This window comes from Scyliorhinus torazame, chromosome 15 (assembly GCF_047496885.1).
Source record: "Scyliorhinus torazame isolate Kashiwa2021f chromosome 15, sScyTor2.1, whole genome shotgun sequence".
In the NCBI taxonomy this organism is placed as follows: Eukaryota; Metazoa; Chordata; class Chondrichthyes; order Carcharhiniformes; family Scyliorhinidae; genus Scyliorhinus; species Scyliorhinus torazame.
In genome coordinates, this window is record NC_092721.1 from 203,475,365 (window position 1) to 203,492,859 (window position 17,495).

The 17,495-nt window shown below is 47.6% G+C and overlaps 1 protein-coding gene across 1 annotated transcript in view; it reads right to left on the minus strand.

The window, feature by feature from the left end:
- Positions 1-17,495, minus strand: part of LOC140392133 (arf-GAP with Rho-GAP domain, ANK repeat and PH domain-containing protein 1-like) — a 209,737-nt gene that overhangs the window by 41,414 nt on the left and 150,828 nt on the right. The window contains 1 exon segment of the mRNA XM_072477471.1: positions 9,255-9,308. Within this exon segment, the coding sequence (XP_072333572.1) occupies positions 9,255-9,308 (54 nt within the window).

Genomic DNA, 17,495 nt, shown 5'->3' on the forward strand with positions numbered 1-17,495 from the left:
TACCCTGGAGAGAGTTACAGACTGGAACCTAATCGAGGGGTTCGGGGGGTTTGTATGTAGAATAACAGATATCCGGGAGTGAGTTACAGACTGGAATCTAATCGAGAGGTTCAGGGTGGTTTATATATAGAATAACAAAGACCCGGGAATGAGTTACAGACTGGAATCTAATCGAGGGGTTCAGGTGGGTTTATATGTAGAGTAACAGATACCCGGGAGTGAGTTACAGACTGGAATCTAATCGAGGGGTTCAGGTGGGTTTATATGGAGAGTAATATATACGCGGGAGTGAGTTACAGACTGGAATCTAATCGAGGGGTTCAGGTGGGTTTATATGTAGAGTAACAGATACCCGGGAGTGAGTTACAGACTGGAATCTAATCGAGGGGTTCGGGGCGGTTTCTATATAGAATAACAGATACCCGGGAGTCAGTTACAAACTGGAAACTAATCGAGGGGTTCAGGTGGGTTTATATATAGAATAACGGATCCCCGGGAGTGAGTTACAGACTGGAATCTAATCGAGGGGTTCAGGATTGTTTATATATAGAATAACAGATACCCGGGAGTGAGTTACAGACTGGAATCTAATCGAGTGGTTCGGGGTGGTTTCTATATAGAATAACAGATACCCCGGAGTGAGTTACAGACTGGAATCTAATCGAGGGGCTCGGGGTGGTTTATATGTAGAGTAACAGATACCCGGGAGTGAGTTACAGACTGGAATCTAATCGAGGGGTTCAGGTGGGTTTATATGTAGAGTAACATATACGCGGGGGTGAGTTACAGACTGGAATCTAATCGAGGGGTTCAAGTGGGTTTAAATGTAGAGTAACAGATACCCGGGAGTGAGTTACAGACTGGAATCTAATCGAGGGGTTCAGGTGGGTTTATATGTAGAGTAACAGATCCCCGGGAGTGAGTTACAGACTGGAATCTAATCGAGGGGTTCAGGGTTGTTTATATATAGAATAACAGATACCCGGCAGTGAGTTACAGACTGGAATCTAATCGAGGGGTTCAGTTGGGTTTACATCTCGAATAACAGATACCCGGGAGTGAGTTACAGACTGGAATCTATTCGAGGGGCTCGGGTGGTTTATATATAGAGTAACAGATACCCGGGAGTGAGTTAGAAACTGGAATCTAATCGAGGGGTTTGGGGTGGTTTCTATATAGAATAACAGATACCCCGGAGTGAGTTACAGACTGGAATCTAATCGAGGGGTTCAGTGGGGGTTTATATATAGAATAACAGATCCCCGGGAGTGAGTTACAGACTGGAATCTAATCGAGTGGTTCAGGGTGGTTTATATGTAGAGTAACAGTTACCTGGGAGAGTTACAGACTGGAATCTAATCGAGGGGTTCAGGGTTATTTATATATAGAATAACAGATCCCCGGGAGTGAGTTACAGACTGGAATCTAATCGAGAGATTATGGGGGTTTATATGTAGAGTAACAGATACCTGGGAGAGAGTTACAGACTGGAATCTAATCGAGGGGCTCGGGGGGTTTGTATGTAGAATAACAGATATCCGGGAGTGAGTTACAGACTGGAATCTAATCGAGAGGTTCAGGGTGGTTTATATATAGAATAACAAAGACCCGGGAATGAGTTACAGACTGGAATCTAATCGAGGGGTTCAGGTGGGTTTATATGTAGAGTAACATATACGCGGGGGTGAGTTACAGACTGGAATCTAATCGAGGGGTTCAGGTGGGTTTATATGTAGAGTAACATATACGCGGGGGTGAGTTACAGACTGGAATCTAATCGAGGGGTTCAGGTGGGTTTATATGTAGAGTAACAGATACCCGGGAGTATGTTACAGACTGGAATCTAATCGAGGGGTTCAGGTGGGTTTATATGTAGAGTAACAGATACCCGGGAGTGAGTTACAGACTGGAATCTAATCGAGGGGCTCGGGGTGGTTTATATATAGAGTAACAGATACCCGGGAGTGAGTTACAAACTGGAATCTAATCGAGGGGTTCTGGTGGGTTTATATGTTAAATAACAGATACCCGGGAGTGAGTTACAGACTGGAATCTAATCGAGAGATTATGGGGGTTTATATGTAGAGTAACAGATACCTGGGAGAGAGTTACAGACTGGACTCTAATCGAGGGGTTCAGGGTTGTTTATATATAGAATAACAGATACTCGGGAGTGAGTTACAGACTGGAATCTAATCGAGGGGTTCAGGGTTGTTTATATATAGAATAACAGATCCCCGGGAGTGAGTTACAGACGGAAATCTAATCGAGACGTTCTGGAGCGTTTATATATAGAATAACAGATACCCGGGAGTGTGTTACAGACTGGAATCTAATCAAGGGGTTCGGGATGATTTATATATAGAGTAACAGATACCCGGGAGTGAGTTACAGACTGGAATCTAATCGAGGGGTTCGGGGTGGTTTATATATAGAATAACAGATACTCGGGAGTGAGTTACAGACTGGAATCTAATCGAGGGGTTCAGGGTTGTTTATATATAGAATAACAGATCCCCGGGAGTGAGTTACAGACGGAAATCTAATCGAGACGTTCTGGAGCGTTTATATATAGAATAACAGATACCCGGGAGTGTGTTACAGACTGGAATCTAATCAAGGGGTTCGGGATGATTTATATATAGAGTAACAGATACCCGGGAGTGAGTTACAGACTGGAATCTAATCGAGGGGTTCGGGGTGGTTTATATATAGAATAACAGATACCCGGGAGAGAGTTATAGACTGGAATCTAATCGAGGGTTTCAGGGTGGTTTATATGTAGTGTAACAGATACCCTGCAGAGAGTTACAGACTGGAATCTAATCGAGGGGTTCAGGGGGTTTATATATAGAATAACAGATACCCTGGAGAGAGTTACAGACTGGAATCTAATCGAGGGGTTCGGGGGGTTTGTATGTAGAATAACAGATATCCGGGAGTGAGTTACAGATTGGAATCTAATCGAGAGGTTCAGGGTGGTTTATATATAGAATAACAAAGACCCGGGAATGAGTTACAGACTGGAATCTAATCGAGGGGTTCAGGTGGGTTTATATGTAGAGTAACAGATACCCGTGAGTGAGTTACAGACTGGAATCTAATCGAGGGGTTCAGGTGGGTTTATATGTAGAGTAACAGATACCCGTGAGTGAGTTACAGACTGGAATCTAATCGAGGGGTTCAGGTGGGTTTATATGTAGAGTAACATATACGCGGGGGTGAGTTACAGACTGGAATCTAATCGAGGGGTTCAGGTGGGTTTATATGTAGAGTAACAGATACCCGGGAGAGAGTTACAGACTGGAATCTAATCAAGGGGTTCGGGAGGTTTGTATGTAGAATAACAGATATCCGGGAGTGAGTTACAGACTGGAATCTAATCGAGAGGTTCAGGGTGGCTTATATATAGAATAACAAAGACCCGGGAATGAGTTACAGACTGGAATCTAATCGAGGGGTTCAGGTGGGTTTATATGTAGAGTAACATATACGCGGGGGTGAGTTACAGACTGGAATCTAATCGAGGGGTTCAGGTGGGTTTATATGTAGAGTAACAGATACCCGGGAGTGAGTTACAGACTGGAATCTAATCGAGGGGTTCAGGTGGGTTTATATGTAGAGTAACAGATACCCGGGAGTGAGTTACAGACTGGAATCTAATCGAGGGGTTCGGGGCGGTTTATATATAGAATAACAGATACCCGGGAGTGAGTTACAGACGGGAATCTAATCAAGGGGTTCGGGATGGTTTATATATAGGGTAACAGATACCCGGGAGTGAGTTACAGACTGGAATCTAATCGAGGGGTTCGGGGTGGTTTATATATAGAATAACAGATACCCGGGAGAGAGTTACAGACTGGAATCTAATCGAGGGTTTCAGGGTGGTTTATATGTAGTGTAACAGATACCCTGCAGAGAGTTACAGACGGGAATCTAATCGAGGGGTTCAGGGTGGTTTATATGTAGAGTAACAGATACCCTGGAGAGAGTTACAGACTGGAATCTAATCGAGGGGTTCAGGTGGGTTTATATGTAGAGTAACAGATACCCGGGAGAGAGTTACAGACTGGAATCTAATCAAGGGGTTCGGGGGGTTTGTATGTAGAATAACAGATATCTGGGAGTGAGTTACAGACTGGAATCTAATCGAGAGGTTCAGGGTGGTTTATATATAGAATAACAAAGACCCGGGAATGAGTTACAGACTGGAATCTAATCGAGGGGTTCAGGTGGGTTTATATGTAGAGTAACAGATACCCGTGAGTGAGTTACAGACTGGAATCTAATCGAGGGGTTCAGGTGGGTTTATATGTAGAGTAACATATACGCGGGGGTGAGTTACAGACTGGAATCTAATCGAGGGGTTCAGGTGGGTTTATATGTAGAGTAACAGATACCCGGGAGAGAGTTACAGACTGGAATCTAATCAAGGGGTTCGGGAGGTTTGTATGTAGAATAACAGATATCCGGGAGTGAGTTACAGACTGGAATCTAATCGAGAGGTTCAGGGTGGCTTATATATAGAATAACAAAGACCCGGGAATGAGTTACAGACTGGAATCTAATCGAGGGGTTCAGGTGGGTTTATATGTAGAGTAACATATACGCGGGGGTGAGTTACAGACTGGAATCTATTCGAGGGGTTCAGGTGGGTTTATATGTAGAGTAACAGATACCCGGGAGTGAGTTACAGACTGGAATCTAATCGAGGGGTTCAGGTGAGTTTATATGTAGAGTAACAGATACCCGGGAGTGAGTTACAGACTGGAATCTAATCGAGGGGTTCGGGGCGGTTTATATATAGAATAACAGATACCCGGGAGTGAGTTACAGACGGGAATCTAATCAAGGGGTTCGGGATGGTTTATATATAGGGTAACAGATACCCGGGAGTGAGTTACAGACTGGAATCTAATCGAGGGGTTCGGGGTGGTTTATATATAGAATAACAGATACCCGGGAGAGAGTTACAGACTGGAATCTAATCGAGGGTTTCAGGGTGGTTTATATGTAGTGTAACAGATACCCTGCAGAGAGTTACAGACGGGAATCTAATCGAGGGGTTCAGGGTGGTTTATATGTAGAGTAACAGATACCCTGGAGAGAGTTACAGACTGGAATCTAATCGAGGGGTTCAGGGGGTTTATATATAGAATAACAGATACCCTGGAGAGAGTTACAGACTGGAACCTAATCGAGGGGTTCGGGGGGTTTGTATGTAGAATAACAGATATCCGGGAGTGAGTTACAGACTGGAATCTAATCGAGAGGTTCAGGGTGGTTTATATATAGAATAACAAAGACCCGGGAATGAGTTACAGACTGGAATCTAATCGAGGGGTTCAGGTGGGTTTATATGTAGAGTAACAGATACCCGTGAGTGAGTTACAGACTGGAATCTAATCGAGGGGATCAGGTGGGTTTATATGTAGAGTAACATATACGCGGGGGTGAGTTACAGACTGGAATCTAATCGAGGGGTTCAGGTGGGTTTATATGTAGAGTAACAGATACCCGGGAGAGAGTTACAGACTGGAATCTAATCAAGGGGTTCGGGGGGTTTGTATGTAGAATAACAGATATCTGGGAGTGAGTTACAGACTGGAATCTAATCGAGAGGTTCAGGGTGGTTTATATATAGAATAACAAAGACCCGGGAATGAGTTACAGACTGGAATCTAATCGAGGGGTTCAGGTGGGTTTATATGTAGAGTAACAGATACCCGTGAGTGAGTTACAGACTGGAATCTAATCGAGGGGTTCAGGTGGGTTTATATGTAGAGTAACATATACGCGGGGGTGAGTTACAGACTGGAATCTAATCGAGGGGTTCAGGTGGGTTTATATGTAGAGTAACAGATACCCGGGAGAGAGTTACAGACTGGAATCTAATCAAGGGGTTCGGGAGGTTTGTATGTAGAATAACAGATGTCCGGGAGTGAGTTACAGACTGGAATCTAATCGAGAGGTTCAGGGTGGCTTATATATAGAATAACAAAGACCCGGGAATGAGTTACAGACTGGAATCTAATCGAGGGGTTCAGGTGGGTTTATATGTAGAGTAACATATACGCGGGGGTGAGTTACAGACTGGAATCTAATCGAGGGGTTCAGGTGGGTTTATATGTAGAGTAACAGATACCCGGGAGTGAGTTACAGACTGGAATCTAATCGAGGGGTTCAGGTGGGTTTATATGTAGAGTAACAGATACCCGGGAGTGAGTTACAGACTGGAATCTAATTGAGGGGTTCGGGGCGGTTTATATATAGAATAACAGATACCCGGGAGTGAGTTACAGACGGGAATCTAATCAAGGGGTTCGGGATGGTTTATATATAGGGTAACAGATACCCGGGAGTGAGTTACAGACTGGAATCTAATCGAGGGTTTCAGGGTGGTTTATATGTAGTGTAACAGATACCCTGCAGAGAGTTACAGACGGGAATCTAATCGAGGGGTTCAGGGTGGTTTATATGTAGAGTAACAGATACCCTGGAGAGAGTTACAGACTGGAATCTAATCGAGGGGTTCAGGGGGTTTATATATAGAATAACAGATACCCTGGAGAGAGTTACAGACTGGAACCTAATCGAGGGGTTCGGGGGGTTTGTATGTAGAATAACAGATATCCGGGAGTGAGTTACAGACTGGAATCTAATCGAGAGGTTCAGGGTGGTTTATATATAGAATAACAAAGACCCGGGAATGAGTTACAGACTGGAATCTAATCGAGGGGTTCAGGTGGGTTTATATGTAGAGTAACAGATACCCGGGAGTGAGTTACAGACTGGAATCTAATCGAGGGGTTCAGGTGGGTTTATATGGAGAGTAATATATACGCGGGAGTGAGTTACAGACTGGAATCTAATCGAGGGGTTCAGGTGGGTTTATATGTAGAGTAACAGATACCCGGGAGTGAGTTACAGACTGGAATCTAATCGAGGGGTTCAGGGCGGTTTCTATATAGAATAACAGATACCCGGGAGTCAGTTACGAACTGGAAACTAATCGAGGGGTTCAGGTGGGTTTATATATAGAATAACGGATCCCCGGGAGTGAGTTACAGACTGGAATCTAATCGAGGGGTTCAGGATTGTTTATATATAGAATAACAGATACCCGGGAGTGAGTTACAGACTGGAATCTAATCGAGTGGTTCGGGGTGGTTTCTATATAGAATAACAGATACCCCGGAGTGAGTTACAGACTGGAATCTAATCGAGGGGCTCGGGGTGGTTTATATGTAGAGTAACAGATACCCGGGAGTGAGTTACAGACTGGAATCTAATCGAGGGGTTCAGGTGGGTTTATATGTAGAGTAACATATACGCGGGGGTGAGTTACAGACTGGAATCTAATCGAGGGGTTCAAGTGGGTTTAAATGTAGAGTAACAGATACCCGGGAGTGAGTTACAGACTGGAATCTAATCGAGGGGTTCAGGTGGGTTTATATGTAGAGTAACAGATCCCCGGGAGTGAGTTACAGACTGGAATCTAATCGAGGGGTTCAGGGTTGTTTATATATAGAATAACAGATACCCGGCAGTGGGTTACAGACTGGAATCTAATCGAGGGGTTCAGTTGGGTTTACATCTCGAATAACAGATACCCGGGAGTGAGTTACAGACTGGAATCTATTCGAGGGGCTCGGGTGGTTTATATATAGAGTAACAGATACCCGGGAGTGAGTTAGAAACTGGAATCTAATCGAGGGGTTTGGGGTGGTTTCTATATAGAATAACAGATACCCCGGAGTGAGTTACAGACTGGAATCTAATCGAGGGGTTCAGTGGGGGTTTATATATAGAATAACAGATCCCCGGGAGTGAGTTACAGACTGGAATCTAATCGAGTGGTTCAGGGTGGTTTATATGTAGAGTAACAGTTACCTGGGAGAGTTACAGACTGGAATCTAATCGAGGGGTTCAGGGTTATTTATATATAGAATAACAGATCCCCGGGAGTGAGTTACAGACTGGAATCTAATCGAGAGATTATGGGGGTTTATATGTAGAGTAACAGATACCTGGGAGAGAGTTACAGACTGGAATCTAATCGAGGGGTTCAGGAGGGTTTATATGTAGAGTAACAGATACACGGGAGTGAGGTACAGACTGGAATCTAATCGAGGGGGTCAGGGTGATTTATATGTAGAGTAACAGATACCCGGGAGTGTGTTACAGACTGGAATCTAATCGAGACGTTCTGGAGGGTTTATATATAGAATAACAGATACCCGGGAGAGAGTTACAGACTGGAATCTAATCAGGGGTTTCAGGGTGGTTTATATGTAGAGTAACAGATACCCTGGAGAGAGTTACAGACTGGAATCTAATCGAGGGGCTCGGGGTGGTTTATATATAGAATGACAGATACCCGGGAGTGAGTTACAGACTGGAATCTAATCAAGGGGTTCGGGATGGTTTATATATAGAATAACAGATACCCGGGAGAGAGTTACAGGCTGGAATCTAATCGAGGGGTTCAGGGTGTATATATAGAATAACAGATGCCCTGGAGTGAGTTACAGACTGGAATCTAATCGAGGGGTTCGGGGTGTATATATAGAATAACAGATACCCTGGAGTGAGTTACAGACTGGAATTTAATCGAGGGGTTCGGGGTGTATATATAGAATAACAGATACCCTGGAGTGAGTTACAGACTGGAATCTAATCGAGGGGTTCAGGGGGTTTTATATGTAGAATAACAGATATCCGGGTGTGAGTTACAGAGTGGAATCTAATCGAGAGGTTCAGGGTGGTTTATATATAGAATAACAGATACCCGGGAATGAGTTACAGACTGGAATCTAATCGAGAGGTTCAGGGTGGTTTATATATAGAATAACAGATACCCGGGAATGAGTTGCAGACTGGAATCTAATCGAGGGGTTCAGGTGGGTTTATATGTAGAGTAACAGATACCCGGGAGTGTGTTACAGACTTGAATCTAATCGAGGGGTTCAGGTGGGTTTATATGTAGAGTAACAGATACCCTGGAGTGAGTTACAGACTGGAATCTAATCGAGGGGTTCATGGTGGTTTATATGTAGAGTAACAGGTACCCGGGAGAGAGTTACAGACTGGAATCTAATTGAGGGGTTCAGGGGGGTTTATATGTAGAGTAACAGGTACCCAGGAGAGAGTTACAGACTGGAATCTAATTGAGGGGTTCAGGGGGGTTTATATGTAGAGTCACAGATACCCTGGGGAGATTTACTCACTGTTTGTTGCCCCTTACTCACCAGTGTTGTTTCTCATTCTTTTCTTTGTTTTCATAAACAATGGTGAATCCCCAACTGAAACAAAGAAGACACAACGACATTTCAAAATGGAGATCTTCATGGCCAGGCCTTCCAAATACTGTGCCCATCATTCAATGCAGCGTCCCGTGGTAAAAATTGTTAAATTATAACCTGGTAATTAAATACTGTATGTGTCACACCAAGGGCAGCAGATTCCTGGGAGCCCCACCACCTGGAGGTTCCCCACCAAGTCACCCACCATCCTGACTTGGAAATATGTCGCTGGGACAAAACCTGGACCTCCCTCCGACAGCACAATGGGTGTACCTACACCACCACATCAGCGGTTCAAAAAGGCCATTCACCACCACCTACTCAGGACAATTAGTGATGGGCATTTCTGTTGGCCTGGCCAGTATTTATCCCTCAATGAACGTCACAAAAATGATTAACCCGGCCACATTCACATTGCTATCTGTGAGATCTTGCAGTGCACAGGCCAGTTGCTGCATTGTGCTTACAGCTACTACACTCTCTTGGCTATAAAGCACTTTGGGGCAACGTGAGGATGTGAATGGTGCTATAGAAATGCAAGTTCTGGGGCAGCAGGGTGGCGCAGTGGGTTAGCACTGTTGCCTCACGGCGCCGAGGTCCCAGGTTCGATCCCAGCTCTGGGTCACTGTCCGTGTGGAGTTTGCACATTCTCCCCGTGTCTGCGTGGGTTTCGCCCCCACAACCCAAAGATGTGCAGGCTAGGTGGATTGGCCACGCTAAATTGCCCCTTAATTGGAAAAAAAGAATTGGGTACTCTAAATTTATTTTGAAAAAGAAATGGAAGTTCTTTCCTTCATTGGACCCGATAGTCAATATTTCCAAATACTGTTCTTAGCAATCCATAATTGATGCAAAACACAGATGAGGTTATCTTCTGTAATACAGTAAGGGTCAGACAGAAATTGTACAAAGGCACGGTTAAAGGAAGAGGGAAAGACAGAGAGAGAGGGAGGGGGGACAAGAGGAGGAAGAGTGGATGAATGGGAGGAGGAGGGGGACAGAGAGTTGGAGGGGGAGAGGAGGGGTGAGAGGGCGAGGGGAGGGGACGGGATGAGGGGAAAGGGAGAGTAGAGGTAGGGGAGGAAAGGAATGGAAGCAGACAGGAAAACAAGGACAGTATAACCCGAGCTGGGAGAGGCAGGAAGGCAAAGTGCAACACATACCTGGACACCAATTTTGCTATTTTATTACCCAGAGGCCAGAGTCAAGAACAGGACATCATTCAGCCCCTCAAAGCTGTTCCGCCTTGCTGATCCCAACTCCACTCACCCGCCTTGGCTCCATAACCTTTTCTATCTTAAAATTTCAGACCTAAAGATGGTTCACTGAGCTGGCATCTACTGATCTGTGGGAGATGTGTGTGAAAACATGTTTCCTAACTTCTCATCAGAACACATGGTCTCTGATCGATGTCCCCAATTAATAGAGAAAGTTTCTATTGAGTCTAGTGTTCAATTCTGGTCGCCACACTACCAGAAGGATGTGGAGGCTTTAGAGAGGGTGCAGAAGAGATTTACCAGAATGTTGCCTGGTATGGAGGGCATTAGCTATGAGGAGCGATTGAATAAACTCGGTTTGTTCTCACTGGAACGAAGGAGGTTGAGGGGCGACCTGATAGAGGTCTACAAATTTATGAGGGGCATAGACAGAGTGGATAGTCAGAGGCTTTTCCCCAGGGTAGAGGCGTCAATTACTAGGGGGCATAGGTTTAAGGTGAGAGGGGCAAAGTTTAGAGTAGATGTACGAGGCAAGTTTTTTACACAGAGGGTAGTGGGTGCCTGGAACTCGCTACCGGAGGAGGTGGTGGAAGCAGGGACGATAGTGACATTTAAGGGGCATCTTGACAAATACATGAATAGGATGGGAATAGAGGGATACAAACCCAGGAAGTGTAGAAGATTGTAGTTTAGTCGGGCAGCATGGTCGGCACGGGCTTGGAGGGCCGAAGGGCCTGTTCCTGTGCTGTACATTTCTTTGTTATTTGTTCTTTCAATTAATTTTAAAATCCTCAAATACTCAAATCCAATAACCTGAACCTTCGCTACACCAGGAGGAACACGCTGAGGTGCTGCCATGCATTTCGGTAGGCAGTGGTGAGTGGCATTGTCACTGAGATAGTGACTCCAGAGACCCGGTTCGAATACCACCACAACAATAAACATCTGGAATTAAAAGTCTTGTGATGACCATGAAACCATTGCCGATTGTTGTAAAAGTCCAGGGTGACAGGGTGGTTAGCGCTGCTGCCTCACAGCTCCAGGGACCTGATGTGTTGGGTGTTCTGGATCACATACAGGTCACCAACACTGGAAATAGTGAACACTATTTTATCGAATCATTAACTGTTTAACGTACTCTGACTGTGGGTTAACACGATACTAGCTTTAACTAAAGACCTTTGCCTTGTCCTAACCAGTCGATGCACTCAGCACATAGTGAATGTCTGTGTTGCAGGCTGTGAGCTCTGTCCTCCTAGCTAGCTGCAACTCTAATGAGCGGGAACTCTGATGCCCACTGTCTTTATAGTGCGTGTGCTCTCACTGGTGATTGGCTGCGGTGTTGTGTGTGTTGATTGGTCCCACTGTGTGTCCATCAGTGTGTGTCTGCACCATGATATACTGGTGTATATTATGACATCCCCCTTTTATAAAAAATATACCTGCGTGACAATAAATAGTGTATGGTGAATGTCCCTGACTACGTGTGTGCGAAATATTTACAGGACTATGTGCATGAGAACTAAGCTATTTACGTGGGAAGGTGCCTGGTGGAGAAAAACAGTATGCAACAAGAGTAACGAGATGAACACTATATACAAACCATTAAACGGAAGAACAGAACAGACCAGAGAGTCCATAAGTCCACAAAGTTCACAAATTAAGTCTGAGGTGGGCGCCGAATTCTGGTTGACCGCCTCAAGGGTGGGTCGGGAGCCGCCGGCTGAGGAGCGGCCTGGACTGCGTCAGAGTGAGGAGGATGCAGAGTGACCGGGATCTCTGCATAGTCCAGGTCAGGGTCAACAGGAGGGCGAGGCGACACGTAGCGAGCATGGAACGAGACGAAGGGCGCGTCGATTGCGGCGCAGAATAGAGCCATCCGGTAGACGAACCAGGAACGAGCGGGGGGGCCACCTGCCGAAGGGCAACAGCGGTTGCAGATCAGCCACCATCCGGAAGATGGACGCGGATGTTGTCATCTGGAGCCAGAGCAGGGAGATCAGCTGCACGGGAGTCATGAGCCGCCTTGTGCTGTGCACGAGACAGCTGCATCCGTCGAAGGACCGGAACGTGGTCGAGGTCTGGGACATGAATGAACGGCACCGTCGTCCTCAGGGTGCGACCCATGAGTAGCTGGGCTGGCGACAGGCCAGTGAACAGTGGGGCGGGGCGATCGGCCAGCAAGGCGAGGTAGAAATCGGACCCAGCATCGGCAGCCTTGCAGAGGAGCCGTTTGACTATATGTACTCCCTTCTCCGCTTTGCCGTTGGATTGGGGGTAGAGGGGACTGGATGTCACATGTACAAAGTTGTACCTCCTGGCAAAGTTGGGCCATTCCTGGCTGGCGAAGCAGGGGCCATTGTCCGACATAACCGTGAGCGGGATGCCGTGTCGTACAAACGTGTCCTTACAGGCACGGATGACTGCAGACGATGTGATGTCGTGCAAACGTAACACCTCCGGGTAGTTTGAAAAGTAGTCTACAATCAGGACATAGTCCCTGCCCAGCGCGTGGAACAAGTCGATGCCCACCTTGGTCCAAGGTGACGTGACCAACTCATGGGGCTGCAGGGTCTCACGTGGTTGGGCCGGCTGGAAGCGCTGACAAGTGGGGCAGTTGAGCACTGTGTTGGCGATGTCGTCATTAATGCCGGGCCAGTACACTGCCTCTCGGGCCCGTCGGCGGCACTTTTCCACGCCAAGGTGGCCCTCGTGTAGCTGTTCCAGGATGAGCTGGCGCATGCTATGCGGGATGACAATGCGGTCCAGTTTCAGGAGAACCCCATCTACTACTGCCAGATCATCTCTGACATTATAGAACTGCGGGCATTGGCTCTTGAGCCACCCGTCTGTTAGGTGGCGCATGACACGCTGTAGCAAAGGGTCAGCCGCCGTCTTGCGGCGAATTTGGACGAGGCGTTCATCCGTGGCAGGTAAATTGGAGGCCACGAAAGCCACATGGGCGTCAACCTGGGAGACGAATCCCACTGGGTCACACGGAGTGTTGACTGCCCTGGAGAAAGCGTCAGCAATGATGAGATCCTTGCCTGGGGTGTATACCAGCTGGAAGTCGTATCGCCGGAGCTTGAGAAGAATACACTGGAGGCGAGGCGTCATGTCGTTCAAGTCTTTCTGTATTATATTGACCAGCGGGCGATGGTCGGTCTCGACGGTGAATTGAGGAAGCCCGTAGACATAATCGTGAAACTTAACCACATCGGTCAGAAGGCCCAGGCACTCCTTTTCTATCTGCGCGTAGCGCTGTTCCGTGGGGGTCATGGCGCGTGACGCATATGCAACGGGGGCCCATGATGAGGCCTCATCGTGTTGCAGGAGCACTGCCCCAATGCCGGATTGGCTGGCATCGGTCAAAATTTTGGTCTCTTTTGCTGGATCAAAGAAAGCTAAGACCGGGGCCGTGGTGAGTTTGGTTTTGAGTTCTCTCCATTCGTGCTCGTGGGCAGGAAGACTTCCTGACCAGGTTCCTGAGAGCCGTGGTATGAGAGGCGAGGTTAGGGATGAACTTCCCTAAAACGTTGACCTTGTCCAGAAATCGGAGGACCGCCTTCTTGTCCTCTGGAGTTTTCATGGCTGTGATAGCAGCCACCCTGTCCGCATCCGGCCGCACACCCAACTGGGAGATGTGGTCCCCGAGGAACTTGAGTTCCGTCTGACCAAAAGAGCATTTGGCCCTGTTGAGGCGTAGGCCCTGCTCACGTATGCGTTTGAAAACGCGCTGGAGGCGACTGACATGCTCCTGCGGGGTGGTGGACCAAATGATTATGTCATCGACATAAACGCGAACACCTTCAATGCGTTCCATCATTAGTTCCATGATCCTGTGGAACACTTCAGAAGCAGATATGATCTCAAACGGCATTCTGTTGTAACAATATCTGCCAAAGGGGGTATTGAATGTACACAGTTTCCTGCTGGATTTGTCGAGCTGGATTTGCCAGAATCCTTTCGAGGCGTCGAGTTTGGTGAAGAGCTTGGCGTGAGCCATCTCGCATGTGATCTCTTCGCGCTTAGGAATTGGATAATGCCCCCTCATGATATTGCGATTCAGATCCTTGGAATCAATGCAAATTCTCAGCTCGCCGGAAGGCTTTTTACACACACCGTGGAACTGACCCAGTCGGTTGGTTCCGTGACTCTGGAGATCACTCCTTGGTCCTGGAGGTCCTGCAGCTGCTACTTGAGGCGGTCCTTGAGGGGTGCTGGGACTCTGCGAGGTGCATGCACCACAGGCGTGGCGTTCTGTTTGAGTAGGATCTTGTAGGTGTATGGGAGCCTGCCCATGCCTTCAAAGATGTTGCGGTGCTAGTCGATGATGGTGTTGAGTTGCGCCCTGAAGTCGGTGTCCTGAAGGGCAGACGTGTCATCAGGAGAGAGACAGTGCACTCTCTGAATTAGGTTCAACAGCTTGCATGCCTGCACGCCAAGCAGGGAGGCTTTCGAGGAGCCCACGATCTCGAAAGGATGGCTTTGCGTAACCTGTGCGTCACTTCAAGTTGGCATGAGCCGCTGGCAGCAATGGCATTGCCATTGTAATCTAATAGCTGGCAGGCTGATGGCAGGATGGCTGGTTTGACACGAAGGCTTTGGAAGTCAGACCGCGCAATGAGATTGGCGGAGGCACCAGTGTCCAGGCGGAATCGAATTTGGGACTGGTTGACCGTCAGGGTGGCACACCGCTCATCGTCCGGATCGATGCTGTATACCGACAGCGGCTGGTGTCTTTGCTTCGGGGACAGCCTGTTTTTTGTCACGACACCGACTCGAAAAGGTGCCTTGGGGTCCTCGATGTCACTGCTGTGTGGGAGGTCCGCGTCGGACTCGGTGACCGTGGGTTGAATGGCCCGGACATTCCTGCGAGGTTTGCTGAAGCGATATGAGTTGGCAGGCTGAGCTGCTCGGCAGAAGGCAGCATAGTGGCCAAGTCTGCCACATCGTAGGCATTGTTGAGATTTTGCAGGGCATTGCCGTTTTAAATTGGCGGAGCCACAGTTGCCGCACGTCGTAGCGTCAGCACGTTCCCTGTGCCACCACGCATTGCGGTGCGGTCGTGCGTGGTGCGTGCCTGCGCATTACGTTCCTTACGTCGCCGTCCCCTCGTTTGGTGCGCACAAGCGAGGGAGTCCACGAAAAGCGCGCAAAATTGCCACCCTCATCCAGGCTGAGGCCCTGGAGGTGCTCAATCACTTGGACCCGTTCCGCCTCGTGGGGAACTTGCCGCGCCGTTTCAGCCGCTTGGATGTGGGAATATCGACTCGTGGCGTTTTCGTGTAAGACACAGGTCTCGATGGCGGTCGCTAGGGTGAGCTGTTTTACCTCGAGGAGCTGCTGACGTAGGGGGTCCGACTGAACACCGAAAACGATCTGGACGCGTATCATGGAGTCAGAGGTGGGCCCGTAGCTGCAAGACTGCGCAAGGATGCGGAGGTGGGTGAGAAAGGATTGGAAAGGTTCACCCTTACCCTGTAAACGCTGTTGGAACACGTGGCGCTCAAAACTTTCATTCACCTCTACGCTGCAGTGAGTGTCAAACTTGAGGAGGACCGTCTTGAACTTTGTTTTGTCTTCATCATCCGCAAAGGTGAGAGAATTGAAAATGTGGATGGCATGGTCCCCGGCCGTGGGGAGGAGAAGGGCAATCTTTCTGGTGTCCGAGGCGCCCTCCCTGTCCGTGGCTTCGAGGAAGAGCTGGAAGCGCTGTTTGAAAATCTTCCAGTTGGCCCCAAGGTTGCCGGCGATGCGGAGCGGCGGCGGCGGGCTGATGTTGTCCATGTTGCAGGATGACGGAATGCTGGCGGAAGGCAGATCACTTGCAGGTAGGTCTAAGAAGTGCTAATATCCCTCAACTCCTGGTATCATGTTGTGTTGGGCGCTCTGGGTCCGTGGAACACATACAGGCCACCAACACTTAAAATAGTGCAACACTATTTTATTGAATCATTAACTGTTTAAACATACTCAGACTGTGGGTTAATACAATACGAGCTTTAACTAAAGATCTTTGCCTTGTCCTAACCAGTCGATACACTCAGCACATGGTGAATGTCTGTGTTACAGGCTGTGAGCTCTGTCCTCCTAGCTAGCTGCAACTCGAATGAGTGGGAACTCTGATGCCCCCTGTCTTTGTAGTGCGTGTGCTCTAACTGGTGATTGGCTGCGGTGTTGTGTGTGTTGATTGGTCCCACTGTGCGTCCATCAGTGTGTATCTGCACCATGATATACTGGTGTATATTATGACAGGACCCGGGTTCGATTCCTGGCTTGGGCCACTGTCTGTGCGGAGTCTGCACGTTCTCCCCGTGTCTGCGTGGGTTTCCTCCGGGTGCTCCGGTTTCCTCCCACAAGTCCCGAAAGACGTGCTGTTAGGTGAATTGGACATTCTGAATTCTCCCTCAGTGTACCCGAACAGGCGCCGGAATGTGGCGACTAAGGGATTTTCACAGTAACTTCATTGCAGTGTTAATGTAAGCCTACTCGTGAGAATAAAGATCATTGATTGAGGAAAGGTTTAACAGTCTGGAGATCTTTTCTTTTGAAAAGTGAAGGGTGACCTGATCGAGGTCTTGTCGTGTTTCGGTCTTTTACACTTCACCATGGCTTGGATTGTTGTGTAGTTTTCTGGCTACACAGCAGTGACTGGGAGATAGTCACTATTTTGTTTTTCTTGAAACTATTTATTTACACGGTACGGTAAGTATATCGTTCTCGGGACACTAACCGTTCTGGTCCTTGCTGGCTTGGAGCCTCTTGCTCATCTGACCCTAATATCGTGCCAACATCATCATTAACATCATTACTTAATTAACGTAAGCATTAACCCTTTACTCCACTGTTGTGTCCCGTGTTCTTGTCTTTGCAATGAATCTACAGAACTGCTGGTGGCTTAACTAGAATGATGATTTATTGATGGACACGTGGTAAGGTAACAATCAGAAAGTTATGCAGACCAAGT